The sequence below is a fragment of the Anopheles maculipalpis genome, chromosome 2RL (genome assembly GCF_943734695.1).
Source record: "Anopheles maculipalpis chromosome 2RL, idAnoMacuDA_375_x, whole genome shotgun sequence".
NCBI lineage: Eukaryota > Metazoa > Arthropoda > Insecta > Diptera > Culicidae > Anopheles > Anopheles maculipalpis.
In genome coordinates, this window is record NC_064871.1 from 12,305,362 (window position 1) to 12,332,888 (window position 27,527).

Below are 27,527 nucleotides of genomic sequence, written 5' to 3' on the forward strand. Positions count from 1 at the left end.
GTAATATACACACACAGTCGCACCCAAATGGTATACATATAGAGATGATATATTGAAATTAATTGTTTAAAAAGTTAGTAGATTTTTTCTATAACAGAGAGAGAGAGAGAGAGAAAGAGAGTGAGAGAAAGAGAGAGTGAAAGAGAGAATGCGAATAGAGAGTGAAGTGTATTTTCTTGTTCAACACACACAGACGTTAATCGTATTTGAACGTTATTTATGGTCGGAAGACTTTTAGTATACTTTCTTTTTTAAATTTAAATGAAGAACATGAAAATGAAAGTTACAATAGCAGAAAATAACAATCAATCGAGAGAACACACTGGACGAGGCGACACACACATGATAAGTTTGGGCGAAAGGTTGAAATGGTCAAGAGATATTATAATGTCTTAAACATTAGTTAATTAGATACTCAACATTCTCTTGGACGTAACGTTTTGTTCTGGACTAACGTTTGTATCACCATGTTGACTAACTTTGGAGGGCGATAACTATTAATTTATCGAAGATTTGGGACTATGGATTGCTCTCCAATAACTATTCACTTTTTCGGAGCTCTTTCTGATGCTCTGAGCGATTAGTTGCTATTCTCAGTAATGGATCGAAAGGGCCGTTTTAGGGGCTAAGGATATTCGAGTTGAGGGATCCGGTTATTCGAGTTAGTTACCCGGATATTTGTGTTAGAGGCCATTAAAAAAGAATTTAAGACTCAGCTGGCTAGCACTACTGATTTTAATGGTATGAGTACTTTCAAACTTTTTCGTCTCAGGAGTAAGGCCTCATATAACAAACCAATCTTCAACAGCAATTTCTTTACTGTTTTGGCAATAGAGGCTCCAAAAATCCTCAAAATTTTATCTCAGCAGTCCCCAGTTCAATATTTGAAAAGGATATTTGACTTGAAATATTATGGCTTCTGCCAATTGCGTTCCCTCCGACCAACCCTTCTTCCCTTACTGACTCAACCGTCGCTGATCTGTGCGTGTGTGTCGCTGGAAAATGGAGTATTTTAATAGACAAATCAAATTTAAATGACTGTTAAAAAATGGAAGATTGCAATTTATACCTAGAACACATAAAACATTGACGATTGTTTCAGTCCATAGGAAATCGATACATCGATCGCTAACTACTGCATGGTAGAAAATCCCGTTCAAACAGAGATAAAAAGTTAACGAAAACGGACATTTGTTTCAGTTTTTTTTTATAGCAAATGTTACAATTTAACTGATTACCATTTTACATGTTTTAAAAAGAAAGGGGTGTCTATTGGGAGGGTGAGTGGTATTTTAGATGTGGCCATAACTTTAAAAAACCCGTTGCTTCCAAGCAAGTATTTAGCCAACAATAATCAAGAAATAACTATGCACCGTGAGGAAAAAATGGTGTAGGCTTAGTGCCAGTGTAAGCACCGTTACCCGATTTGTCTAGAATCATAAATACGCTATTCGTGTAACTTGTTGCCGTTGATGTCGTTGATTAATAGATAGATAGTTGCCAAGTAGCGGTGGGATGTGTTCCCGGCGTTTGTCACGTTTGGGGATGTCTAGGCTGCACTATAGGAAGATAGTCTGATGTGAATGTGATAGTTGCATTGTTGTCTGTGGCTTTTTAATACCAAAACTGGCCCCGAGAATGACCAGTCCTCCAAAGCAGAAACCACACACACACACACACTCACCCACACAAATAAATTGCCAACTTTAGCCTAGAAAGAATCTTGTGTCTTTCCTTCCGAATCGATTTATTATTATTGAATAGAAAATTACTCTTACCGTTCGTTTCATTAATTTCATTTCGTCGTCCCTACCTCCACAGCGGCTATTTTCATTGGACTACCACCAGCTGTACTAGCGGCGGGCGGTTTCGGATTCGTGCTGGCAGAGGACTGCATTTTCTTCATCGTCGTCACCCGATATTCTTTTATCTTTTTGCGCCATTCTAACCATTGTGCCACGACCGGATTGTCGGTGTTTCCACGCTCCTCTAGCTGCTGGTAGTACGCTTCGCGCAATATTTTAAATGCTTGCATGTTCCGGTACGGTAGCTGCGTGATGGGATCGTAGTAACGAGCCGGTAGCCGTGTGACGGCACATATCTGACGGTGCTTCCGGGTTGTGTCCGGTTTGGGAAAGTACGAATCGAACACCTTGTTGTCGATGTCATTTTCGAAGGTGATGAAGGTTCGCTCGTACTGGCCTGTTATCTCCATTACGGTTGATTTCTTTTTCATTCGTTTTACGGACTTATCTCTTGCCCTGAAGAAAAGAGAATTGTTAGTTGGAACGATTGGCCCAATTATTTGGAGCAAATGAATTACGTTTTCTCGCCCGTATCATCCGCCTCCTTTGGATCGCTTATGCTTAGCGGGTCTACATCGGTATTTTGGTCGTAAACCTCCTCAATGATGGGCATGGCAGTGGAGAAATAGCGTATCGTTGGACCGGTAAATTTCTTTTTCGTGGGTCTAATTTTTTGTTTCTCTAGTTCCATCCTTCGGAAGCGTTCTACATATCATAGAGATGAGAGAAAAGTGTTTAAAATTAGAATTCAATTCAAAAATCTCGTAACACAAATACTTACCCAACGATTTGAGATTTTCTCGTTCTGTAATTCCTGCCTCCTCAAGCAGTTCCTCCTGTGTTGGGATATATTCCTCCGTCCGTATGACTCGTGTCCGTTTACGTTCTGCTTCGAAACGTTGCTTTAACCGGCTCTGTGTTGCAGCCGTTTTTGCCGCAGTCGACTTCCGGAACGATTTGCGACCCGAATCAATTACGGTAAACTTTGGCCGCTTGCGGAGTGTCGATTGTCTTTCATTTTTCGGCTTCGCTTCCTTTGTTTTGGGTGCCTGTTTTTTGGGGACCGGTTCACGGTACGCCTTCGTTACCGTGCCCATTTTGCGGCGCTTGGTACCCTTGGCCGGTTCCTCTTCCATGTCGGATATTGGTTCATCGTTTTCATCGATACTGAAGTCGGAATCGATGATATCTTCTTCGTCGTCATTTTTCTGACTAAAATACACAAATGTGAGAGTTACAGGGGAGATTCTGGTTTACCAAACAACTGTGCTTACACATAATCTCCATCGTCTACCGCCTCGTTGAATCCACCGTAGGATGTTTTGTAGAATTCATCCTCTTCCTCTTCGTTCAGCAATGTGGCCATTCGTCGCCCGGCATTTGACCGACGTTCCCGAGTAGCGGCCATCGTGAGAAATGTGCAAGAAATTGCGATTTGCTACTTAAAATTGTAATATAATGAACGAAAGTGTAGTTCGTTTCTTTCCGTTGACTATTTTCATGTAAACAATCCGACAGCATCGCTTGACATTTGCGGAGCGTTCTTTGGTCAAGGCTGCTATATGCAAGGTGAACCTTTATCAAAAACTTTTTTTCTAATTTAGGTCAACAAAACTTAAACAGAATGCGTTATTTTATAAGAAAATTTAAGGATTTTCATACCTTTGCATTGTTGCATTATTCCAAATTGCAATACAAGGTCGAAACATCACCAAAACAACCAGCAGCAGCCCTGCCGCGGCTGTCAATCTGAGTTGGGAGTTTGTGAGTAAACAAAGTTTTACACTGATGGGCTTTACTTTAATCCGCCGCTTGATTTCAACCGTGTTTATTTTACTACACAAAATAACTCTGGGACAATATAGCAAAATTAATAAATTGGCAAAAAAGCTAACCGTCATACGGTAGCAAAGAAGATAATTGAGTTGCGGATATGGTACCGTAGCGAGTTTATGAAAAATAATTGTTCTTTATTTGGAACGGGCCAGACTAAGGCATACAGCTGTAAAGTTGAACCAGAATTGTGATACATGCACGCCATATGGCGATTGAAGTACTGAACCTATGATGTAGAATAAATAAGCGAATCGACCACCAAAATAGTGTTTCAGATTTGAGGCTAGGTGAACAGTTATGGAAAAGATGTAAAATTTTTACTTAATCATTCCCATTTATTCTTGAAAATAGTTCATTTCAAGCAGCCCTTGTACATTGATCGTTCAGGTGGCAGTATTTTTGTCAGTCCGGCTTTTGATGCATTCGATGCCTAAGACACTTAACTGGTAGTTAAGGAGAACAATAATTTAAGTGTACTGAATAAGTAAACAAATTTAAACAATTGGACGTGATGCTGTATAAAGGTAATGCACAACCATTTTCATTAAAATGAGGTCTGTAAGAGAAAAAAGTTCTTTGGAAAACTAAACCTAACGACGGAATTTAACCTAAAGGTAAAATGGATTTTAACACATGCGAGCAACTGCGACAATTAACTATCCAAGAAAAGCTTTCAAATGATGTCTGCTGAATCATACCGTAATTCTAAGACTTTTCAAGTTTAATTTTACCATCATGCGCTTTGGTAAGTTTCGTTATAAACTTCTTGTACTCGTCAGTTACGGTCAGATTGGGGCCATACTTCCTAATGATGTCCTTCAGCACTTCTTCACGATTCGTGCTGGTACTTTCGCACAGCCGATCGCCCAGTTCCAGGTCGGGAACAGAATCGGCAAACTTTTCAACATCTTCCTCGCTCAAATCGTTTGCCTGACGCAACCGATCAGCTTCTTCGATTAATTCCAAATATTTAATGGCCATCGGTTTGGGACGTTTTCCCACGGGACGATTTTGAGATCCGGATGGTTGCGGTGTGTTGGTCTCATCGGGATAAATCATGCTTCTGAACATGTTGCGTGCAGTTTCATTGTTGAGAAATTCTCGATAACTGTTTGTAGATTGGAGTATGTGCTCTAGCTCTTCTTTGGTGAGTCGATCGCAACCACAGCTACACTTGAAGCACTGCAAGAAGAAGTTGTTTAGGGCACATATTGCTTTGTAAAAAATAGTGCAATAAGTTTCACTTACATTCATGCTTGCTGTTTTTGGGCAACAGTAGGAACTACTATAGTAGGGAAACTCTTTGAATTTAAACGACCAATCTCACTGAAGGGTCTTGTTACTGGAATGGATACAAACAACTCTATTATGTATGTTCGTAGCGTGCACACCGACAGCAGAAAGACCACATTGGAACAAGTCCGATGTTGGGAACCTTAATACTTCTTAATCTATGTAGAAAAATGCAACCCAATGATTCAGCATAACGCAACAAATATCCTTATCAATATCTTATAACTAGGTGTGGTAAAAGGATTCGGTGTGTGGCTTCACCATTCCATAAACGTACCATAACATGAACTAACTGCACAGTACACATATTCTTCTATGGTGGATATCGTGTAACTTAGACTTTTCGCACCAATCACATTTCTAAAACTACCAAATACAGCAAATAAAGCGTATCAATACCGTACACAAGATGTTTCACGCCCGGCAGCTGAAAGATATGTTTTTCTTTTCTTTTTCGATTACCGCACGTTTGGCAGTGCACGTCAGTTTGACAGTACGATGGCCAATCTGTTATCTATGTACCTTGGTAGAAAAAGGAAAAAAAGCCTCTTGTTTTGATGCCATTTTTCTGGCACAGTGTTTATTGCTGTTTTCGTCACAATAATTGTAATTGTAGCAAAAAAGAACGGAAAAACAAGGAGCGTGGTACGGAGAGTTTAGGTGAACAGAGGACGTAGAAAGCCGCTTCCAAAATGGCATCAATCGAACCCATGCAAAACAAGACATGGGATTTGTCGCTGTACGAATTGCACCGTACGCCACAGGAAGCCATTACGGACAATACGGAGATTGCCGTATCGCCCCGCAGCCTGCACAGTGAACTGATGTGCCCGATCTGTTTGGACATGCTGAAGAAAACGATGACTACCAAGGAATGTTTGCATCGGTTCTGTTCGGACTGTATCATTACGGCACTGCGATCTGGCAACAAGGAATGTCCGACTTGTCGCAAGAAGCTCGTCTCCAAGCGTTCGCTGCGTCCGGATCCAAACTTTGATCTGCTCATCTCAAAAATCTACCCCAGCCGGGATGAGTACGAGGCGCACCAGGAACGTGTGCTGGCCAAGTTTAACCAGAGCCACTCCCAGCAAGCGTTGGTACATTCGATCAATGAAGGCATCAAGCTACAGTCACAGAACCGACCGAACAGAAAGCAAAAGGGAGAAAATGATGGATTGCCACCGTCGAATGCTAGTTCGTCTTCGAACACAACCGCTGTACCTGCAGCATCTACCACCACCACCACCACTACTACAACGGCAAACGGTACCAGTGAACCGGGCAAGGACAACCAATCGACAGGTGGAAATGCTACCACAGCTGGCGCCGGTAGCACAGGTTCAGCTGCTACCGGTGGTGGTGGTGGAGGAAGTGGCGGTTCGACGGCCGGAGGAGACCAAATGCGCCAGTCCTCGAATCCACCCTCGGTACGGAGCACCCCGTCGCCGGTCCCTTCGAATATAAGCTCGGCAAGCAAAGCGAAGCGTCCTCGTTCGGTAATGACCTCCGAGCGATCGGAAGAGTCGGAAAGCAACAGCGAAATGGACATGCGTACGGAAGAGAATGATTCCAACCTCGACACGGAAGGTGAAGGCAACTCCGAGCATGGGAGCGACGAGATAGAGCTCGTATTTAAACCGCACCCGACGGAAATGGCCGGCGATAATCCTTTGCTGAAAGCGTTGAAGGAAAACTCGATCCGATACATCAAAACTACATCGAATGCTACCAGTACGGTCTTTTGAAATCGGTTTCCTTGTAGGTCAAGAGTGTTTAAATGGTGTATTTTCTTACCTTCTCTTACAGTTGACCATCTGAGCAAGTATCTGGCCATGCGCTTGACGCTAGATTTAGATCCGGCCCTACCGGAGACGTACCGGTTGCTAAACTTCTGCATTTACATAGCACAGCAACCGAACCAGCTGGTAGTGCTTAGCGGCAATCAGACACTCCAGCAAGTGAATGAAAAATTTTGGAAGGTAGTGGTACATAAGCGATGCACGAATGGATCATTCGCACCAAGGCAGGAATAAGCTAACCGTTTTGCTTTTCTTTTTCCACAGGTCAACAAACCGTTGGAGATGTACTACTCGTGGAAGAAATCCTAGAACATCAGCCGGTTAGAGGGCAGTAATTAGCTTATAGGATGGACATTGTATGCTAGGCTTGTAACCATACTGACCATGACGTGTCATGTGGCCTAGGGTTAAGGTAACTAATAAAGAAAGCGTAGGCACGCGTACAAAAATCTCACACTTTCCTTCACGCTAATCGGTCGTACTTACTGGCTGTGAATAGAATCGACCGACACCTTCACTATGCTTGTTAAGACACATTTTGCCTGCAATTAAACCGATAAATCGTTTGCATCAATCATCATGCAAACGATTATGAATGTGCTGTAAATACTTGGAAGAAACAAATTGGTGTCCCCCGCGTGCCGGTATGGTACAGTACAAAAACACCCCGTGAGAAAACCTTCTTTCTCTCATTAAACTCTGCTTATATTCAAAGCAAACGAGCGAGACTCCCGGCACGGTTTCGGGGGAAGCCGAAGCGAGAAAAAGACCGCATAAAATAGACCTTAACTTTGAACCAGTTTCTTCAGTTTTTTTTTTTCTAGTTGCAATAATAAGTTTGGCTTTCTCTTGCGACCGTTTATGCGAGTTTATGTGGAGCGGGGGGGTTTTTTTGCACGTATTTCCCTCAATGCCTATGCATTATTCAGTAGCCAAGCAGTATGCGCGGGTGCATTATGCATGGTACGAATGCATACAAATGCATCCCGGATTGGTTTCTCTGTCGGCATCATGCGGGAACCGCTTTTTGTGGTGGGTGACCTAAAGGAGAGTAGATGTTGACTTTGCTGACATTGACTGATATATTTTGACTTTCATTGGGAGGGTTGGTGTGCTTTCTAAGGCAAGGTGGCTTTTGATTGGAAAACGTAAATGGGTTCGGTTTTGCATCCGGATGAGAACGCGCATAGCTACCTCAAAGACTTCCATGACTTCAGAATGTTTTCGAGAGATTTTCTTCTTCACCTGCTCTAGTTCGAGCACGTCGTTCTAACATGAGAAGATCGCCAATCCGTTTCCAGGAAATTCGGTTTTGTGTTGCAGTCCTCCAGAGCTTCGACAGGTTCCGGATCCAGCTGATCAGGCTAACGAGCTCGCTGTGCTCCTCAACGCCTTGTGCCGTATGGGTTTTTGACGTGCTCCTTCCTGGTGGGGTATGATTCCGTCAAATCCTTTGATTTGATCGTCAGGATATCTGCACCGCCAAATAGCTTAGCCTACTTGTGATTCATTCTGTTCCGACAAAGATAATCCTTAGTTTATTGGAGTCCTCCGTGTTTTCAAAGTCTTCTGCTTCACAGGAGTTTATGGATTACTCTCAACAATGCACCTTTAGATTTCGCTGCTTACGTTGTTGTCCGAAGTTACGATCATACCAAGGTATCAGAACTCAACTACTATCTCGAGATCGTCGTCGTCAAACTGATACTCTACTTCCGAGTATGTCTTCGTATCATTGATCTCTATCCAAGCCTATCGGGCTCGCGTTTCTGTCGGATGTAGGCCTTGCCTTCGAACCTAGGCCTCCCGTGCGTAGTCCAGCGCCGTTGTCGCTACCGGATTAATTCAATTTCGGATCAATACAACCTAAAATTGCACTAAGACGCGGATTAATGATTGATCGTAACGGAAAAGAGCAAATCGCAGTAATCTGATGTGTGATCCTAGCTAAACAATGTCAGCTGTCAATTGTCAGTTTAAATTTGAATAGTGATTTCCTACTTCCCGAGTACACCGTACACTTCTGTCCATTCATCATCGATAAACCCCATTTTCGTACAGCAATTTCATAATAACGGTCCGGTGTTGAAAGTGACACACGAAATTCGCAAACCCAAATAGACTGTTTTTTTTCTCTTCTTCTATTTATTGTCCACAATAGTTATTTTTTGTCAATAGTACGGTACGGACGCGTGTACCGTGGACGGCTCTACCCCTACTCGGGTTGGGTGCTGCTGCAATTATCGCTTGATTGGGAGCTGTTCGCGGTCAAACACCCGTAAAAGGATCGAACCGTCTTGAGCTGGTGGACGGAAGAGAGAACACTAGAGAAAGGAGACTTGCCTGAACCGCTAATCAACAGCAACGTTCTCGTGCCCCTGTTGTGAATGTGTGTGTGTTTTCTTTCTTTTTCTTCTGATCGATCGATGATCGACGAAAATTTATGTCCTTAGACTTTCTGCGCAGATTACGATGCGGCGCATCATTTTCGATCGTGAGGGTTGGTTTGGAGTGTGCCTACACGTTGGAGCATATTACACCGAAAAGGAAAAGTCATTCCATATTTCAAAGCTCGTTTGACCTTTTACCAAGATGAGCACGCGAGATGGATCGAAGTGCCGGTCAAATCGATCAATCTTTGGATCGGACGAAGGGAGACGCATGGAAAGCAAACGCAAACAAGCGATCAGTTAAGGGTCCCCGGTACACAGCACATCAGCATACAAGAAAACAGAATCGCACGATCACGTACGCTGATGCTGACGATGAGAAGAATCTTCAGCCGACTGGGACCTGGAGAAATATGGTGGCGATCGAGTGTGGGGCCGGGTGTAGTGCCCAGAAAAATGGAAGGTAAGGAGTACCCATCCTCAACAACATTTGCTTCTTTCATTGATTCAGTACACAATTTACTGTGGGGTGAGTTAGACCAGGGCGAGAAAGTTTTGCATCCTCTAGTCCGTTCTGCTGCTTGTGCGAGACTTCGGAGAGCCTCGCTTCTTCACTTTTGCCAACTTGCTTCGATGGAAGCTCTCGCTTTCTCTCACCAGTGTGCTTATTCTTGCACGATTGCATCCCTCCCTCATTCCTGCCCAGCGATTGGGCATAAGGTCTCGCTAGCTGGTGGGAATTCTCCACTGGATTGGATTGGAAACACAATCGGATAATCCTCGCAAATCATCCCAAAACGCCATTCTTGGAAGCGCTGACCGCATTTCGTGATCACTAGCGCTGCTGCTTCTGCCGTGTTGCATCGCCTAATGCTCACGAGACGGGGTACCAATCACACCAATCCGGGTATGTCTCCCAGACCGAGTGCGCGCGGCGGCATCTAAGCGACGCTACACCCCTCGAAGCCCCGGCAGCAACTAGCAGCCGACCGTGCCCAGTTGGTACTTGTCCCAGTTTTACGGCTTCCATTCGAGTCGTGGCTCGAGGAAAGTATTACAATGGCCAGCTTGTGATCATGCTGAACATCACTCCGCGAAAGAATGTGTGGTGTGGGAGCTATGGGCGATGATTGGGGAAGGGAATGCTCTCAAGTGCGGCTAGGGTCACCACCGGCATCGGTGCTGCGTGGTGTATGAAAAATGCAGAAGCGCCACCAACGTGCGAGCTAGATTGTTCATCCCATTGGTTCGGATTGCCGCCGATCTACTCCCTCTTGTGCTTTGTGTTGAAGATTTGATGTTTATTCTCTCCACTTTCCCGGGCGCCCTTTTCAGCGTCCCATCCTGTCCATCGTCCATCAGAAGCACGAAATGCAGCATCATCATCACTCGCGGTGCCTACGCGGGAATGCATTTTTTGGGATGCGTTTACTTTCCTTCTCATAACAACATCTCTGCTCCCCTCCTCGAACGTACCAAGCGAGACCAACTCCACTTGCGGTGCGGTTTGTGTTTCGTGCATTGGCATCCAACCCATGCTGATGTGTGATTTCTTGGGTTGTGTGAAGTTTGCCTGATGCTTTAAGGCCACCACTCCTCCCAGGACTGCCTCGTTCCTCGTTTGCTTTACCACCATCCCAATGACAAACGAACCACAAACGGCAGAGAATCGGGAAAGAAAAGCGAAACATAAAATTGCCCTCCCGGACTGAACTGGACGATGCGAATGGGGCGAAGCGTAGAGATATGTATGCGAAGATGTGCGTCTCTCCGGGGTTTTACAAGAGCATAAGGCCAGTACTCACCTGCGCCACAGTCAATAACGCTGAACATGATGATGATGATGATGATGATTGCTGCTGATGATGATGTACAAGCGATCGTGTTGAGTTCTCTCATTTCATCATTTTCCGAGGGCCACCTGCAAAAGTCAACGATGAGAAAGAGTTGTTTTTTTCCTAAATGTTTTCGTGCGTCTTGTATGAGTGGCTCGCCACTATAGGAAAACTTTGTTTAAGTTCTGGATAAAACTGTTGGACGCTTCAAGAAGAGAAGGGAAGCTTTTCTCGTTAATATTTGGGAGATCTCTCGCAATCATACAGATTGAAGAGAACATTTGTTCCATTGCATTGGATAGTTGGTAGTGTTAGAACGGTCTAATCTTAGACGCGACAGCAGCTCCGTTATCTAGACGACAGGACTTGGATTCAATTCTTATCCGACCATAATCAAATTACGTGGTATCAACAAGTCTAGTAAGTCATTCAAAGGCAGGCGAGACCTAGTAGGTCGTCACTGGTTACTGAGCCATTGTAAAGTCGCCTATGACGAAGTCACCAATCTAAGGTTTAATCTCAGCTAGTTTTTGTTCTTGATAAGCTAGATTAAACGCTTAACTATCAGTATTCCAAGTTTCTGAGGACTAACAGATAACTAGACTAGTTTTTCTAAGACCAGCATGCGGATGCAAATCCAAACGAAATAAAGAATGCTGGAGCAACAAACCTGACAACTTAGCAAGGAATAGCTATTGAGTTATTGTAAAGTCTTCTCTGGTGGATGCTTTACTAAGTAAAGTTCTAGTCACCAATCTGAGATTCAATCTCAGCTGGCTTGTGTTCTGGATAAGTTGGACTACGCACTTAAGCAGACAAATTCATACTACTGGAGTATAAGGTCTCGTCTTTACAAAAATAAACATTTTTTTCGTCTCGTGGATGTTGTTGGAGAGCCTAATCGCCCTCCCCCCTGGTTTTTTCTTTGTTTTATGACATTATTAAGGACACACTGATCCTTAAGGCCTACTGTATGCCTAATTCTTAGCCTTTACAAAACATACTGATAGCAGTGGTTTGGAGGATTGATCCAGGATACTATGGCTTTTCCTGCGATGGCCCAGAGGTGACGTAATCCAAGCGTTTTGAGAATTCTATTTTACTACCTATCAAAAATAGTACATAAATAACTAATTTATAAAGCACTTAACATCGCTATTAAATTCTTCAGGATCAATGTTTTAGATCTTAATTAATGATTTGAACGAGTAAATCTTACTAAATTTTAACTTAATCGGCACAACATCCAATCGACTGCGCCCACCGTGTGTTCTTAGAGCTTCCCCAAACTCATCATGACTTTCGCTCGCCAAGACGATCACTCACCAGCGTATTTTGCGTCCCCGAAGTTCCCTCCACCCCGTTCGCTCCACAAGCTGTTTGCACACCGCAGCATCACCCGACGAAGATGATCGGCGGCCACTCACTTCACTCACGCTCAGTCTTCGAGCGCAACTTGATCCGTGCACGCGCGTGCCTTCCGTCCGTTGTGCGTTACCTTGCGAAGCTTTTCCTGCGTGGTATAACCGATGCGATCACTTCATTCTGGCCGGTTCCGTCGCAGCGAGCGGGTTTGTGCAAAAGTGTGCTTGTGCTTGTTTCAGTAACATTTCCAATTGCGGTTTAGTGTTAGCCACGTGTTTGAAATTTTCTGTTAAAATCGGGTGTGCTAGATTTGATTTCTTTCTATTAAACGTGCATTTGTGTGCCAGTGTGACAGCGTGACCAAGTGACCAGACGAAACCAATAGTTTACTGCGCCGTTTTCATCGTAACGGTGTTGATGATGTTTGGCAATCAATTTCCGTAAGTACCGTCCATAAGCCGTGCTATTAAAAACAAGTCTCCGTACCGTCAAAACCCGAGGGAGGGGGATAAAGAATAAGGTCGGAAAATTGCCGAAAGAAGCGCGTCAGCTTCCGCGCTGGTGGTCGAGGAAATTCCGAGGAACTGGCATGATGTTTCATCTCCGGTGATGATGCTGCGCAAAATGAAACTGCAGGAACGCAACGGAAAAGGGTTTTTTTTCTCTCCTCCTCCCTACATTCCCATCCGTGTCCACCGGCCCCGTCCAAGCCACCAAGCAGGCCCATCGAAATGCTCGAAATGATTCATTGGTCGCGTATGTCCAGACAACAGTCTTCCTTGGGGACTGTTGCTGGTTTTAGGTTTCTTTGGGGCTTGTTGTGTTGAAAGTCGTTGGCGCCCGCCAAACTCCTCGATGGGAGGAAAAAAAGATACCCGTAAGGGAGATGCACTTTGGAGAATTTAATATTCTCGAAACGAATGCACCAAATGCAACGAGGAGTGGAGAATTTCGAGAGGGTTGGAGGTGCCGCGTGCGCGCCAGTGTACAAACGAAATGCACAAACAAAATCCATAAATTTTCGCACCCAACGGTCAACGGCGAGCGGAACGAATGTGTGGCCGGTGCCGAGGGCATTAGATCTTCTTTCTTTTAGTCCGCTCCCCACCTCCAGCCCAAGACGTTGCATCCCGCAGTGTGTGGTGATGTGCATGGAATGAGTGCATCGTCTTCTTCCTTGCGGATCGTCTGCCGCGGGAAGAGCAGATGGGTTATTCTGAGAAAGAAAAAAAAAACGCACGGAGGGAGGCTTAAAAAAAAGGCAAACCACACACACGCAAGAATAGACGGCCGGCATATGAAGGCATCGGTGAGGCACCCTCTTTGCGTATTTGCCATTTTCTTTCGCATTCCTTGGACGGTTTACGTACCCAACGGTACCGTTTTCCGTGCCAGGCAGGTGCTCGGCGGGGATGGGGTTTTAATGGTTATGACCGGGTGCTGGGGACGGATTTCAGGTTTCTCCTCCCCCCGGGAGAGGTTGGACAGGTTGACAAGTTTAAACCCGGTCCTTCATGGTGGTGGGAGAATGAAATCTAGATGACTCAGATGGAAAGGGGTAGATGTGCGTAGTGTGGCGAGGAAAAGTGAATTTTCAACAAAGCAGTCACACAATCATACTTGAGCCAACGCAAGTCCAAGAACTTCCCAACCTGATTGTCCGCTCAGCGGTCGGGATCGCACAGTTAGATAAGAGATAGGAGAGACACCCATTTCCAAGGGCACACCTGCTGGCTGTGAGGGTTCTTCCGGTTCAGGAAGAGTAACACCATTAAGCATCAAGCGACGAACCCCACGCATGCATAGAATTTCGGAGTGAAGGTTCTCGGGTGTGGGAGGGAAGGGAAAAACCTCCCCCCGAGGGTCATTTTTCTGACGAAGATGCGCCGGTTTGCGATTGCGTGCGTCCGCGATACGGAAGTACGGTTAACAAAATGGTGAGAACTTTGTGCTGGAATAATGTTGCTTCGGTGTGACGCTGTGGAGGTCGGCATGGGCATCTATAAATCGGCCCCTTTTGACGGGTTCACGGGCCGTTGAAAGAGCGCTTGCAACGGTGCGTTTGTATTTGCGATGAAGCGTTAAAGTTGTTTGTTGAGTTGTTTGAATCATTTATAAGTCTTTTGCTGCACGAACATTCACCGAAAAAAAATATTATCGCAAAGCTTTTTTCTTCTTCGAAAATCCAGCCGACATACACGCGCGCTCGTTTGTTTTATAATGTGTGTTGGCACTTGTGAGCGATTGTTTGTTGGTTGTTGGGAGAAAAGCGAAATTTATCGTTTTTTTCGCTCGTTTACGGATTTTCATTTTAAAACCACCAAGTGGAACCGTCGGTCGGTGGGTTTTATCTCGTTCAATTTTCTTTTCCTTTGAAAACCGCACATTTTTCCTCTCTTATTTGTAATTTAGATTGTTTTACTAAATGTTTTATTTTGTTAAAGAGCAATTTTATATCTTTTTTTTAATTCCTTTCTCCAGTGTGTGTGTTTTTTATATTTTTTCTAGAAAATTGTCCTCTTCGTTTTAATGTGTTTAGAAAGACAGTGAAGAAACAACGCCTCATTTTTTGTTATTTTTTGTGTCGATATCGCTTCTTACGATCGTGATCTCTGCTCTCGCCTTCTCGCCTTGTAACGTGCCTTACTTTGATCTTTCGTTCAGTTTTGTTTGTTTGCTGCCTTCTTCTAAATCGTTCTCGTTAGCCGTTCATCTACGCCCGAGCGGGAACGTCACCCATTAGTCGGCTATGATTAATCCATCTCGTCACTTCAATTTTTGTGAACCTCTCTGTGGGCCTTTAAACACCCCATTTTCGAACCGTTCTTTTCCCGCGTTGATGCATCAACACGCGCTAACGAGCCTAACGGAACGGAAAGCAAAACAATCGGAAGTCCACCGATCGCGGTGAAAGAAGCGACCATCACGATGTGTCCGCATTTCGGGACGCTAGAATTAAATAGAAAATCGTTTGACGTTTTTAGTTTTAGTTTTAAAAAAAAAAGGAAAACAACCGGTCAGATTGATGATGATGGTGATGATCGTGGGGCACCCGATAACATTCCTACCACGCCACGGGTGGGTTTCGCGCTTGGGACGGGAGCAATGCTGGGGTTCTTCTGTACCGAAAGGGGCAAAACATTTGCCAATTATAAGCTCGCTTCCATACCCCGGTGGGGATAGAAAGCATCTTCTGGGGAGACTTTTTTTTCTTATTTTCAAAGCATAAAGCATTTCAACAAGGAGATGCTTCATTTTCCTTCCCTCCCCTCCTTTGCCTTGTCTTCGAATCGACTAAAACGTGATTTTTCCGACCCACCCCAAAAACTGCATCCATCGTGCGTCCCAATTTGTGCAGATTTGCACGCATCACGACCCGGACGTGAAGGAAGCTAAACAAACAAAACAAAAAATGCCTTCAATTGCAATTTTATCCACAAGATCGCGATCGTAACGTCGAATGGAGCAAATGGACAAACAAAAATGATTAAACCAACCCCCTCCCGACAATTTGAGTGGAATAAATTGGAGTAAAACAAACTGTGCGAATCTGTGTCCCGTTTATGCTGCGGGTTTAGCCGAGTTTTGTGCGCATTTTTTTTTTTTTTGCTCTGGAAGCTAGTTTTGCTATTTGGATTAAGGTGCCCGGATTACGGTGGCTTTCAGGGCATCACACCCCAGGGTAGCTGAAGATCTCTTTTGGGCGAGGAAAGCAAGCACACAACAGCAAAGAAAAATGCTCGGGAATCATTATTTTTGACACCGAAATTTCACCCGCCAAAAACATTAATCATCAAGGGCTCGGTGTGGCTTGAAGGTGGAGCAGATGGGGAAGCGGAAAAGAATCTTAACACCGCAGCAGGCATGATTTGAACAGTTTGCCACGGGTTACCACCTGCACGCAAAGAATTTGCGATTTCTCGCAGTCAAGTCCATTGTGGCCGGGCGTGATAACAATTTAATGGAATAAATTGAAAAGCATGAGAATGTATTTTTTTGCTTTTGGGTCTTTTAAGGAAGTGGAGCGATAATAGTGGTCATAAGAATAAAAATCTTTTTTTTTTATAATTCAAATAAGTAACTTCTGAAAGTGCTATAACGCATAGAGTGTGATACTGTAACGCCATAGCGTTACTATGGTATTAAAAAAAGCCTCTTGCCATTTCTTCTAACAGAATTTTCAATTATCTTGTTTGCCCGCTAGACTGCTTACTTTTTCTTAGCTTAAAGATCTGTCACTAGGTCACGCCAGGGCATCGAATAGCTTTATTAGAAGGTTTATTAATACACTTATTGATTTTTCAACGCCAGGAACATGAAAACAGCTCCTTATTGGCCGTAGCATTTGCCTCCTTGTTCCTTGGATAGGTTCTACTAGCAGTTCTACAATAGTCGTATGTTCTACTTTTAGTACTTGACGTGTGCTACTGATGAAACTTCGTGTCACCGAAGAGTTCCATTTGATCACGTATATCACTAAGGATTCGATTCTGGCCACTGGTCACTTATTTTTGGCACTCTGTGAACTAGTAATGAAAAAAATGCTGACCGGTTTCTGACATTCGTTTCCTTGGGGATGTGAATTCCGATCCAGAATTGAGCGCTCGTGGTTGTGAACAAAAATTTATAGCTCAACCTCCTATAAAATCAGCGAATAGTATGTGAGCCATACACTTCAAGGCTTGAAAGGCTTCGACAGTATTGGTATTTTAATAAATTTAATAAAAAAAATTTTTTTCTACAAACTTCACAAATCGTTGTCTTTTTGTCCCAATTGTTTCATGTAGTACACATTTTTTTGATTTTTTATTTCGATTTGTTTTGAGAGTAAAATTATTAATGGGCCGGTGTCGATCCGGAGTAGGATTCGTTCCCACAGGAATCGAGTTCGGCACATGAGTGGAACGAGTTTGGATCGACCTGTTGTTGGTGCAGCAAAGGAAATCGTCATCACGAACCCATTGCACCTACAAAGCGAACCGAACCCAAGAGTCGACCGGACACCAACGATTCGAATTTGTATATTTTTTGCTGAATATACTGACAGTTCCTAATCCATTGTGACTCTTGGGACGACCCGAAATCAATGAGTCAAACTTGCATGTGTTTTACTGCATCTACTGGTTGAATCGAACTTATTGGAATTGGGCATACTACACTCAATGTTGTTGATCAGGGGAAAATAGATGATAAAAATAAGAAACCAGTTTATATCTAAACACATTCACGAAAAGTCTTATATTTTATATAAGTCATATGCATTTGGTAAAATAATTTAAATAATTTAAAATAAAATTTAACTTGCTGAATGAATTTTGATTGATTCAATGAATTAATTCACTCTGTGGCGGTATAATTACTTCAAGAAAGGATTTTTTGACATTCACTAAGCTTTTAATATTCAATTTAGATAAAAGTGCCTACCAACATTACCCTCTTTATAAATACATTTTTTTCCTCTTAATCGCCTATATTTATCGGGTAAAAACGCATGCTGAGGGAGTGGAATCGATCAATATTTCATTTGAATATTTCATGTCCAACAAAGGCAGCAAAAAAAAAAGACTATAATAAAGAAGGTTTTGCTTGGGAGTGGAGCCTACCTCCACACTGTTCTCACCTTCCTCTCTAATCGCACGGATCTTATGACCGAACAACGACCTCATTAGAAGACGCATGCGATACGTAATTGCGCGTTTATTGATGCCGATGTAGGCGTCAGATTGTAAAACCTGACACGATCCCGGTTTGGTGCTAGATCACTGTTGATCCTACTTCTACCAACGCCAACACCATCCAACGGAACAACACCGGTACGGAACATCACGCAACCAGCTGACGGGGTGACGATGACGATCGACAAAAAAGTCCCATTAACGCACCTGCTGTGACGGCGAGATCCGCTCCTAGGCTCATCCTAATTTCATCGCCTAATTGCAACTAGCTTCTTCTGTTCCTCAGCTGTTCCCCAACACCCCTCCCATACACGACCATTGTAATCGTGAGCAGATCTTTTGCCTAATAGATCTAGCCTGACTCCATCCCGGTGTGCTTACTATTTTGTGGGGCTAAAATCGTGAATGTTTCCCACTTTTTTTATTATTATTATTTCGCCATTATCTCCCGTTTGTGCCCGGCATGAAATGGTGAGGCGTGCAAAAATATGGAAGCCTGACGTTTTGCCGCGCGGTACCTTGCGAGATCTTGTCGGTAAGATCTTCACGAGAACGAGCCGCTAACGGAGTTTTCGGGACGCATGGCGCGTTCGAGACATAAGAGCAGGTGCGGCCCGCATAAGAGATAAGAATGAACTACCGCCAACCGGAGAGACCGGAGAACCGGGACACACGCTTCCCTCCCGTGACGGTTAGATTTGATCTCGGGATCTTGCGAGTGTTGTATTTTACGATCGGCAAGCTTCATTAAAGCATACTTATTGGGCCGTTCTTTCCTGTAAGTGTGTGTGTGTGTGCCCAAAGCACAGGGTGAAAAACACTCAAACCACCATTTTGACCCGTTTTTCCCGCCGATCGCTATATTTGTTCACGATCGTTTTCTTTCTTTTCATTTAATTTATTGGTTCGGAAGGAGTAAAATGAGTCATTAAACTGTGATGACTATAGCGGTCGTGAGGATGATGAAGGATGCGCCTGGGTGCATTGCGGTTCGGTGTGATGAAATATATTTTTTAACGATCGCTCGTTAAGTGAAAATCACGGGGATGAACCGACGAATTGATGCCGTCCTTCCAATCGAAGGGAATGTGATGATTGGATCGTTCCACAACCCATTCGGAAAGGGGACTTCCATCGCGGGAATAGAATTTCGGTAGCCGGAATTCCTTTAGCATGTACTCATTCGTCGTTATCGAATATCTGTCCGAAGACAAAAGCGCTCCAAAACTGTGGGGGGAAAAATAACTATCACACACGCACGCACCTTGCTGGACCGCAATCTCGCATAAGGAATGGTGCGTTTTGTTAATTGTGAATGAAAATCATAAAACAACTCACTCAAGCTGAAGCTAATGAGAAAGCAATAAATACAAAAAAAAAAAAAAAACAGCGGCATCGAACGATCGATCGATCGATCGAATGGCCCGATTCGTACGCAGCTAGCTGCGGTTACCTTACCTACTTAGTCGAGGGAAAAGCTAGTGGCGCTCGTTTTTCATTATTTATTTGTCGTTTTAATCGGGTGAAAATCTATGTCGATTGTGGGACGAGATTGTTTGATTGATTTTTCCTCCCAACCGCTCCATCTCGTTCTTCGCTTACCCATTTTTTATGAGCGGAACAGACTGTAAAGTGCGTACCGAAAATCATCGTAGCCTAAGCATAAACCACCAGTAAAAGTGGAGTGTGGCGTGCTTTACTTTTTGTTGGTTAGTATGCAAAAAAAAGTGAGTGGAGAAATGATTTATTTAACGGAAGAAATTTCCACTTTCTGGTCATTGGCAGAAAAAAAGCCAAATCCGGCACCACCCCACCTTCCTTCCTTCCTTCCTGTTCGAAGGTTGTTCTCTATAGCATTGGGAAATCATTTTACGAAAAGAAGGAAACAAAAATCCGTATAAATAAAACCCTTTCTCTTCCCCGGAGGCCTCGTCCGTTAATTGGCCTAATGAATGAGCAAAGATTAGCTTACCAGCTGGGAAAAGCAAGACGGTAAAAACAGAAAGAAGAAAAACGCTCTTCTACATTTCTTCTCCCTCCTCATGGCTTGAGAGACTTCTTGTCCCCAATTAATGCGAACACGATAGCCAGAATGGGATCTAATGGGAGGGAGGGGGGGGGGGGGAGGACTTTTGAAGAATCGGGTGAAATCTATCCCGCGGTGTGTCACCAATGCTTCGGAATGAGGTTGGCGCTAAATAGAAATGTTAGTTCGAAGCTGTTGTCGTGTGGGGCCGTGTGACCACTGGCCACAACAATGATGACAGATGTAAATTTTAACTGCTCAAGAGTGAGAAAGATGCTTAGGAGAAGGAAAATTAATCACAAAGGTAATGAGGTGTTGGGTATAATTTATTTGTTCAATGAGATCGATAATTTTTCATCTATTTTTAGTTAATTTCATGTGTTGTTTTTGTAATCAAGTACTACTTTTTCCACATTCTTTTGGCTTGTTTCTCTAATCAACAGCTTTCGAGAAGTTTCACTTTGAATATATTAGCTTTATGGATTTAGTTGTCGTGCATTTACTTTAGCATTTCTTTATCGTTCGTTTTTTTTAATGTATTTTTTGTGGAAATTTCCTTTTTTTTGCTGGCTTTTCTTTTGATCTTTGACGCTATTGATTGTTCTAAAAATAATGTCCAGTCAAACAAGTTTGAAGTTTCAAATTTAAGACTGAAAAAGTTTCCTCCTAGTTCTTGTACGCTCAAGATAATGTTCACGTTACAAAGGCATTCTGGAGTTTTTTGAAGCATTTCAATGTACTTTTGACGCTTCCTCATATATTTTTGCTGCGTCCCATGGTGTTTAGATGGTTTATAAAACATTTTCTAAGACAGTTTGGTTTGCTTTAACGTTTTAATAACACATTTTTTAAAGTTTTATTCTATTTAATAAATTCTGCCTGACCGTCCTTTATGAATAAAAAAAAAACATCTGCTTGCATAATTTTTATTGCTACATAAAAATTCCTACTGTACTGTTTTATTTTGTTTTATTTTATGTGAAAAAACTGTTGTTGAGGAAAAACTATAACACCAAAAATCGTAAATGTTAGATCTAGTCTCAATAAACCACGGCAAAGCGTCAAGAATCCTCGGGATGCTTTGAATTACCATGCAAAACAATACATTGCATACCTTTAGGCGTAAGTACATAGAGCAGCGAGAGTTACTAAATTAGCCTTGTAATTATTTTATTACAAAGAGGGCAGGCCCTAAAAAAAGTATTTTCCGTAAGGAAAAGAAGATCTACTCACAATAACAAATTGTCAATAAGACATTGTCAAAGCATAACAAATAAAATGGTTTGTTTTTCCAGTAAAGAAAAATCTAATCATTGATTAGTAAGATTCCATTCATCGTAATGCAAACAATCTGAAGCGATATGCTTTTTTTTTCTTTATACATGCGGATAACGTCATACAATCCGAGCATCAGAATTGCTTCAATAAAAGAATTAACAAGTTTCGCATGATCATTAAATGTTTGCCAAATTGATACACTACAAAGGTGCAAAAATGCTTTATTCAAATGTAGAATGTAGCGAACAGTTCTGTTAGCTTACGCTCACAATGTTAATCACCCCGTTGCGATGCGATGTAAACCTCATAACAAATCCAAATTTTCCTGAATAATTTAGACGGTAATTTTTTCGAACCGGTAAAACCTCCACCGCTCAAGCAACTTTTCATTCCCCTTACGAAACTGAGAAGCATTCTTAACTTCGCATTACTCATCCACGGCCACTAATTCTCGCTTCTGGATTTTATTAAATGACATCACCGATTAAATTGGGCTATAAACTGTACAAAAATAAACCTAAGGACACAGGCCCGTACGTTGGAATTGCGCCGCAAACTGGCTAAACTACCCCGTTGAAGAGCCTGCTCGAGCAGCTTAAATTGATTCTTCGTTGCGAACAAATTGGACCCATTCGGACGGGTACACGACATGATGATGACGGGTCAGGATTTTTCGACGAGGCAATTATCAAGCCCCAAACTCCACTAGCGTCGTCACTTCATCAAATGTGTCATGCAGTGGCCGTGACTGTGGTCCGCGTAAGCGCTAGGCGTAACTGTACTACACACTGTAGCATCGACCGGCACTCTGACAGGGGGCACACTTATGGAACCACCCAAGCAGGGCCGTTTGATGGAAGTTCTTATTCCCGACCAGGTTTACAGCTGAGCAGCAGCCCGGCCGGAAAGGTCAACAGAACTGGGAGGCACTTTGCTGCCGAACTCCCGAAAAAGCTGGAATGTTAGGAAGATTGCGATGCACGAAGAAGGTAGCTCCTATTATTCCACACAAGAAGGTAAACTAAAGAACAAAAGATGTGAAGCTAGGGGGAATGCCAAAAGAAGCAAAACACTCCAAAACAGAGAAGCGGACTGATTTTTCTAGTTTACAGTACCCAAAAAACATTAACAAAAAATTTCTCCTCCGTTCTTTGGTTCTTGGTGGTAGAAGGAGAGGTCAAAAAACACAAAGCCACGCGTCTAAACAATACACCCAACACCAACCGATAACCTACCCACCCACCCACACGCTGGACCCAAATGGACGAAACGGACATGGTGAGTTTCGTTGCCGCTTCAAGAACGCACCAAACTCGTTACGCGCCGATTTCGCGCACGGGACCGTATCGCGATAATTGCCAGAAAAGCGCGAAAATCCATCGTGTAACGTGGATGATAAAAAAAAATAGCGGCGCGGTAGAACAAACCGGTGAAGTGGATGAAGGTACGGGCATGGCAGAGGTTTCGCGCTGACAGGTTGTGGTGGTGGATTTGCTGCAGGCCAGCTACAAAGCAGTAGCAGTGAATTGTGGATCTTTTTCGGGCAGATTTTTTTTTTCGACTATTTTATTGTTGTGGAACAGATTGTTCGCGATTGTGGCAACGATCCACGGGGTAGAGAAAAAAAAGATCCGGAATGGAAATGGGTACAGGATGCTTTTTTCTCACTCCCGTTTGCGACTTCATGGAGACATAGACACCATACCGCCCAGTACGGTACCATACTGGGACGAAATGATCGTGTTTCCCATCCCGCATCGAATCGTCCAAAAGTGGGAGTCACATCACTTCTAGTCCTGCGGGCAAAAAAAAAAAATGGTGCTTTTCCCACATACAAAAAAAGGCGGTGTTATGACCGCAAATGGTCAATGCTTGGAATGCGCAACCATCTGTGGACGTGTTCGCCTTTTCTTTCCGTCGGCCCCTGCTCTTCCTGGACGGCAACGGTGAGACCTCAAATCCGCCCTCGATCTAACGATCACCGCAACGTATCGATCGATTCTACCGATCGATCGAGTGCGCTGCTTAAGTTCCATCGCTCGAGGTGCTAAAGTCCTGTGCGACAGCAGCTTATCAATAATACATAACAGCTGCGGATTATACGCGTATACCGTCGGACGCTCGTACATAGCGACACGCGCCCCAACCACCACTCAGAACGCGCACAGGTTCTTGCACTGTGCACAGTCAACTAGCGGCCCGCCACCACCTGTACTCTGGCTCGCTGGCTGCCTCTGCTCAAGATTGATTTAATGACGGTCTTAAGCAGCGACGAAGACGAAGAAGGTGGACAGTGGAAAGCAAACCGACAAGCCTGAAAACGAGCCTTATCGTCGAGAGCCTAGCACGAAAGTTACGGCCGAGGCAAATGATACTAACGGTACCGGGCCGGGTGGAACCAGCGACCGTGTCAGTCCCGGCCCCAGAGTTGAGCGCTAGAGTCGGTGGACATCTTCGTGTTGCGTTCGTCATCATCGTCTCGCCAGACGCCATCGCTACACGATGCGTTCCGTACGAGTGGCGTAAAATGGCAAATTTCCCGTCCTCCGGGGCGAATGGCACGCCCGTGATGAGATGCTTATTCCCCCCCCACCTCCCATGCCAGTATATAGACCCTCCAGAACACGTACACTATTTAGTGACCATTTAAGGCCTAAAGACACCTAAAGTGTTCATTTCCCATCGTTCCCATCTTCCGTCTTCTGGACGGCTGGAGAGAGAAAAATTTATTCATACAACGCAACTTATTTATTTTTTCCGATCCTTTGATTCCTGCTTTACAGACTGCTGCTGCTGCTGCTAGGCACACTGTCACTAGTGTGCGCTGGGGCAGAAAAGCCTGCAGCCACGAAACCCATATCGGCACACGAAACGGATCCGACGGCCGTCCAGCCGGTGCTGACCGGAAAAGCGATCCGGCTGGGAAAGGCGAGCAGCAAATCCACACCCATCACGTACATCAAGACGCTCGCGATGGATGGTGGCGGCGCATCGAACGAGCTGGACGGTCACCTACATGGGCTGCACAAGAACGCTAATCGATTCGCGCCGAAATCGCTGGACGTTTCGCCGAAGAAGGACCTGAGCAATGCGGAGCTGTTTGGGTGAGTTGAGCAAAATGAGAAGCAGGTTTTGAGAGCAGTGTCGGTCGGTCGGTTTTAATGGGAAGCTCTATTATTAGAACTATCCGCATCCTTGTAGATAGGGCACTAATAAATTAGTTTCTTTCCTGAGCGTTTCTCGATCCATCCCGATCCGATCGGTTCGGACGGACGCTACTCAAACATATCATTATGACGCATTGCAATGTTGCGTGTTTGAAGAGAAGATCCGGTGTTTCAGGAACGTTCTGAAGGTACATGATTAGTACAGTTGTGTGCAAACCAATGGTACTTGTTTAATAAATTTGTTGTTTTTATAAAAAAATATGGTTTTCCCTAAACCATTAAGTCGATCAGAGTAAGATCCATTGTATGAGAAGTGTTTCTACTTAATATATTCCAATCGCTTCAAAATATTTGTTTTAAAAAAAAAGGGTAAAAAGCGTTACAAAATATTAAAATGAAGAGTGGGCAAATGTATGTTTAAAAATAAAATATCTCTTTTATGGTTATACAAACTCGTTTGCATTTTCGGCAAGCAAATACATAAACTAAAACGAGCCAAAGTTTAAGTTATTTCCCGTTTAAATTTGATGTGACCACGTGCACCATCATAAGTTATTTGTACTTTTTCGGCAATGTTGCAGAATGATTAGGATTTTCAAGGAGGACGATTGTTGCATGAGATTTACTATAGAAGAAATGCCTCCAAAACTTTGTGGGTTTTTGTATCTACAAAACTTAGCGAAATCTGGGTCGTTGATAGCAGAAAGTAGCTCAGAATTAAACGATGAAACTTTGGCTTATCAGACACATGTAAAAAAAGGATAACTTTGGAGGACAAGCAATTTAAATGACCATCAATATTAATGATACGGTTATCTGCTACTCGCTTGCACTTGGCTGTATTGGAACAGACAAATACAGGAAGAAATCTATCTCCGCTCGGTATGGTTCAGAAATTATTTGTTTCCCAATCTGGAACCGATCTTCACCACGAAATGATCGAAAAACCTCAAGACACACTTATGAATTCGTAGTTGAGGATTGTTTGTCTTTTTTTTTTGCTGATGTTTCGGCTTTTTAGCTCACCGTCAGCATCGGTGAGCAAAAACTTGCTTCGCACCGAATTATCTTACTGTGGAGAACCACACAAGAGAAGAAAGAGAACGATCGAACAGAAAAAAAATCGCTGGAGAAAACATCATATCTGCAGATTCCGCACACTCATGCCTTTATTTTGTGCATTGGCGATATGAGTTCAAGTTTCGATGGCAGTGAGGCCACCTTTTTTGTTGCTGTAGCTCTTCGTTTCGGTAGCATCTGAAGATATCGTCTCCTCTCTTACCTATCCCGACACCCTTGAATCGTTAAATATTGATTTTTTTGTTTGTTGTTGTTCGAGAATCATCCTACTGGACCTTTGGTGTTTGGAGTGCGTCATTCCGTACCACCGTTTCTTGGGGCCGTATTGACAGCAATTGTGTGCAATAGTTTCTCTTCTTACCCCAATAACGAGCTCGCTAACTGTGGTATTTCTTCGGTATTTTGGATTTTGCAGGAAGCTTGGCCTCGGCAAGATACGTCCCGCTACCAACCATCACAAGAAGCGTCTGGCGGAGGAATCGCGCCACTACGGACGACCGGACGATTCACACATGTATGTCATCAAGCTGCCCCCGAACCCGTACTACTACACGAACAACGCCCCACTGAACAGTATTTCGGACGTTGGTAAACAGGTAAGGGAGGGGCCCGCAAAGTTTTCGGGACATGTGCCTTGTTTTGTCTCTGTGTGTCCTCATTTGCTAACGCTAACCTCCATCTTGATCTCTCTTTCTCTCTCTGCCTCCGTCTCGCTATTTGTAGGTCCCGGTTGGATTCAAATCGAACGGCAAACCGGCACGCATCTACCACTGGAACATTCCGGTGCTGAAGAAGATGCTTGGCGCGAAACAGAGCCGTCACCCGAATTCCCGCCGGCACGATGACATTGATGAGCTGATTGACATTAAGGAAATTCCGACCTGGAGCAAACCGTGGGAGGCTGCGGCACCGCGCGAAAAGTCACTGCTCAAGATGGGTTCGCACGAGCGGGAAGTGGAACCGGCGCGTCTTGCCAAGCGCAAGTTCCCGACGTACTATGCACCGGCCAAGAAGCAAACCGGTGGTGGCAAATCGAAGAAGCATGCCAACAGTGGCAAATACAACACCGGTAGCAATGGGAAGCCGCAAAGTTTCTACATACTGGGCGATAAGAGTAGCAGGACAAAGATCGTGAGTCATCCGGTGGTTGATGTGTAATTTGCGAAGGGTGATTGAGGGCAAACTAGGTGCTAAGGGCTCGGAGTGGGAGGGAAAAAGTGAAAGAGCAGAAACGAAGGTAGATCAGAGTGAGAGAGAAACCACAACCAAACACTGTGCTGCCGGAAATGTGCGAAGAAACTCTCCAACAGCTTCCAAAGGACTGTCCACCATTTCTTCAGCATTTTTATTGGTTTGAGCTGAAGATCAGATGTTTGTTTTTAAAGAAGAAAAATACTAATCTATCTTAAACAATACTCCAAATTGCTGCTATCGCAACAAAAACGACTAGTTATCGTAGGTTTTAAAATGTCCCCCGGTGCGGTGCGGTGGCCGGGTGGACGACACTCATCTATCGCTTTACGCATGATTGCCAGCAGGGTGTACTACTACTTACTGGTGATGCTTTACTATTTTACTGTACTTAAATTATTGTTAGGCTCCCTTCGCTGTAATCACATTCCGACGATGCGCGTCGGGGCGAGGAGGGGGGGGGGGGAAGGAGTGTATTCGAGCGCATATTGCGATGAAACTCATATTTCCTTAGAATAGTTAAGAACACTGCAACTCAACAACTAACTATGTAAACGGCTTTTTAAAAGGAAAACAAAACCTAGGGCTTTCTCCAATCAGGGTAATAATCCCTGGTGAATATACAGCTTGTTCAGCGAACAATTATTTACTGGCGATTGTTTGTTTAGGACAAAAGGTTTTCAACAAGGAGTTGCATTCCAATCAAACGCCAAACTTTTGACGGTGTGCATTCGGCGGTTTGACAGAACGGTGCTGTGGTGCTTATTTGGGTTGATGAAGCAAGTGC

General features: G+C 43.8%; 5 protein-coding genes across 6 annotated transcripts in view; 3 read left to right on the forward strand and 2 right to left on the reverse strand.

Annotated features, from left to right (window-relative positions):
- Window positions 1–27,527, forward strand: part of LOC126557104 (V-type proton ATPase 116 kDa subunit a 1-like) — a 263,661-nt gene that overhangs the window by 198,664 nt on the left and 37,470 nt on the right. The window lies entirely within an intron of this gene.
- Window positions 1,796–3,238, reverse strand: LOC126559839 (vacuolar protein sorting-associated protein 72 homolog). Its single transcript, XM_050216012.1, has 4 exons — window positions 3,080–3,238; window positions 2,587–3,017; window positions 2,324–2,510; window positions 1,796–2,261 (listed from the first exon to the last, which is right to left on the reverse strand). Exons 1-4 carry the CDS (start codon window positions 3,211–3,213, stop codon window positions 1,796–1,798), a joined length of 1,218 nt encoding a protein of 405 aa, XP_050071969.1. The 5' UTR covers window positions 3,214–3,238.
- LOC126560097 (uncharacterized) lies at window positions 4,347–4,895 on the reverse strand. Its single transcript, XM_050216259.1, has 2 exons — window positions 4,890–4,895; window positions 4,347–4,823 (listed from the first exon to the last, which is right to left on the reverse strand). Exons 1-2 carry the CDS (start codon window positions 4,893–4,895, stop codon window positions 4,347–4,349), a joined length of 483 nt encoding a protein of 160 aa, XP_050072216.1.
- Window positions 5,624–27,527, forward strand: part of LOC126558132 (E3 ubiquitin-protein ligase RING1) — a 470,233-nt gene continuing 448,329 nt past the window's right edge. Inside the window, exons 1-3 of one of the 2 annotated variants that reach the window (XM_050214088.1) lie at window positions 5,624–6,665; window positions 6,741–6,913; window positions 6,998–7,053. In XM_050214088.1, coding sequence (XP_050070045.1) covers window positions 5,627–6,665; window positions 6,741–6,913; window positions 6,998–7,042 — 1,257 coding nt within the window. In that variant the 5' untranslated portion in view covers window positions 5,624–5,626 and the 3' untranslated portion in view covers window positions 7,043–7,053. Of the gene's footprint in view, window positions 6,666–6,740; window positions 6,917–6,997; window positions 7,054–27,527 lie in introns of both variants that reach the window. The other variant, XM_050214087.1, reaches the window with a different exon arrangement.
- Window positions 9,339–26,707, forward strand: LOC126560099 (uncharacterized). Its single transcript, XM_050216260.1, has 4 exons — window positions 9,339–9,586; window positions 24,086–24,406; window positions 25,965–26,145; window positions 26,273–26,707. Exons 1-4 carry the CDS (start codon window positions 9,339–9,341, stop codon window positions 26,705–26,707), a joined length of 1,185 nt encoding a protein of 394 aa, XP_050072217.1.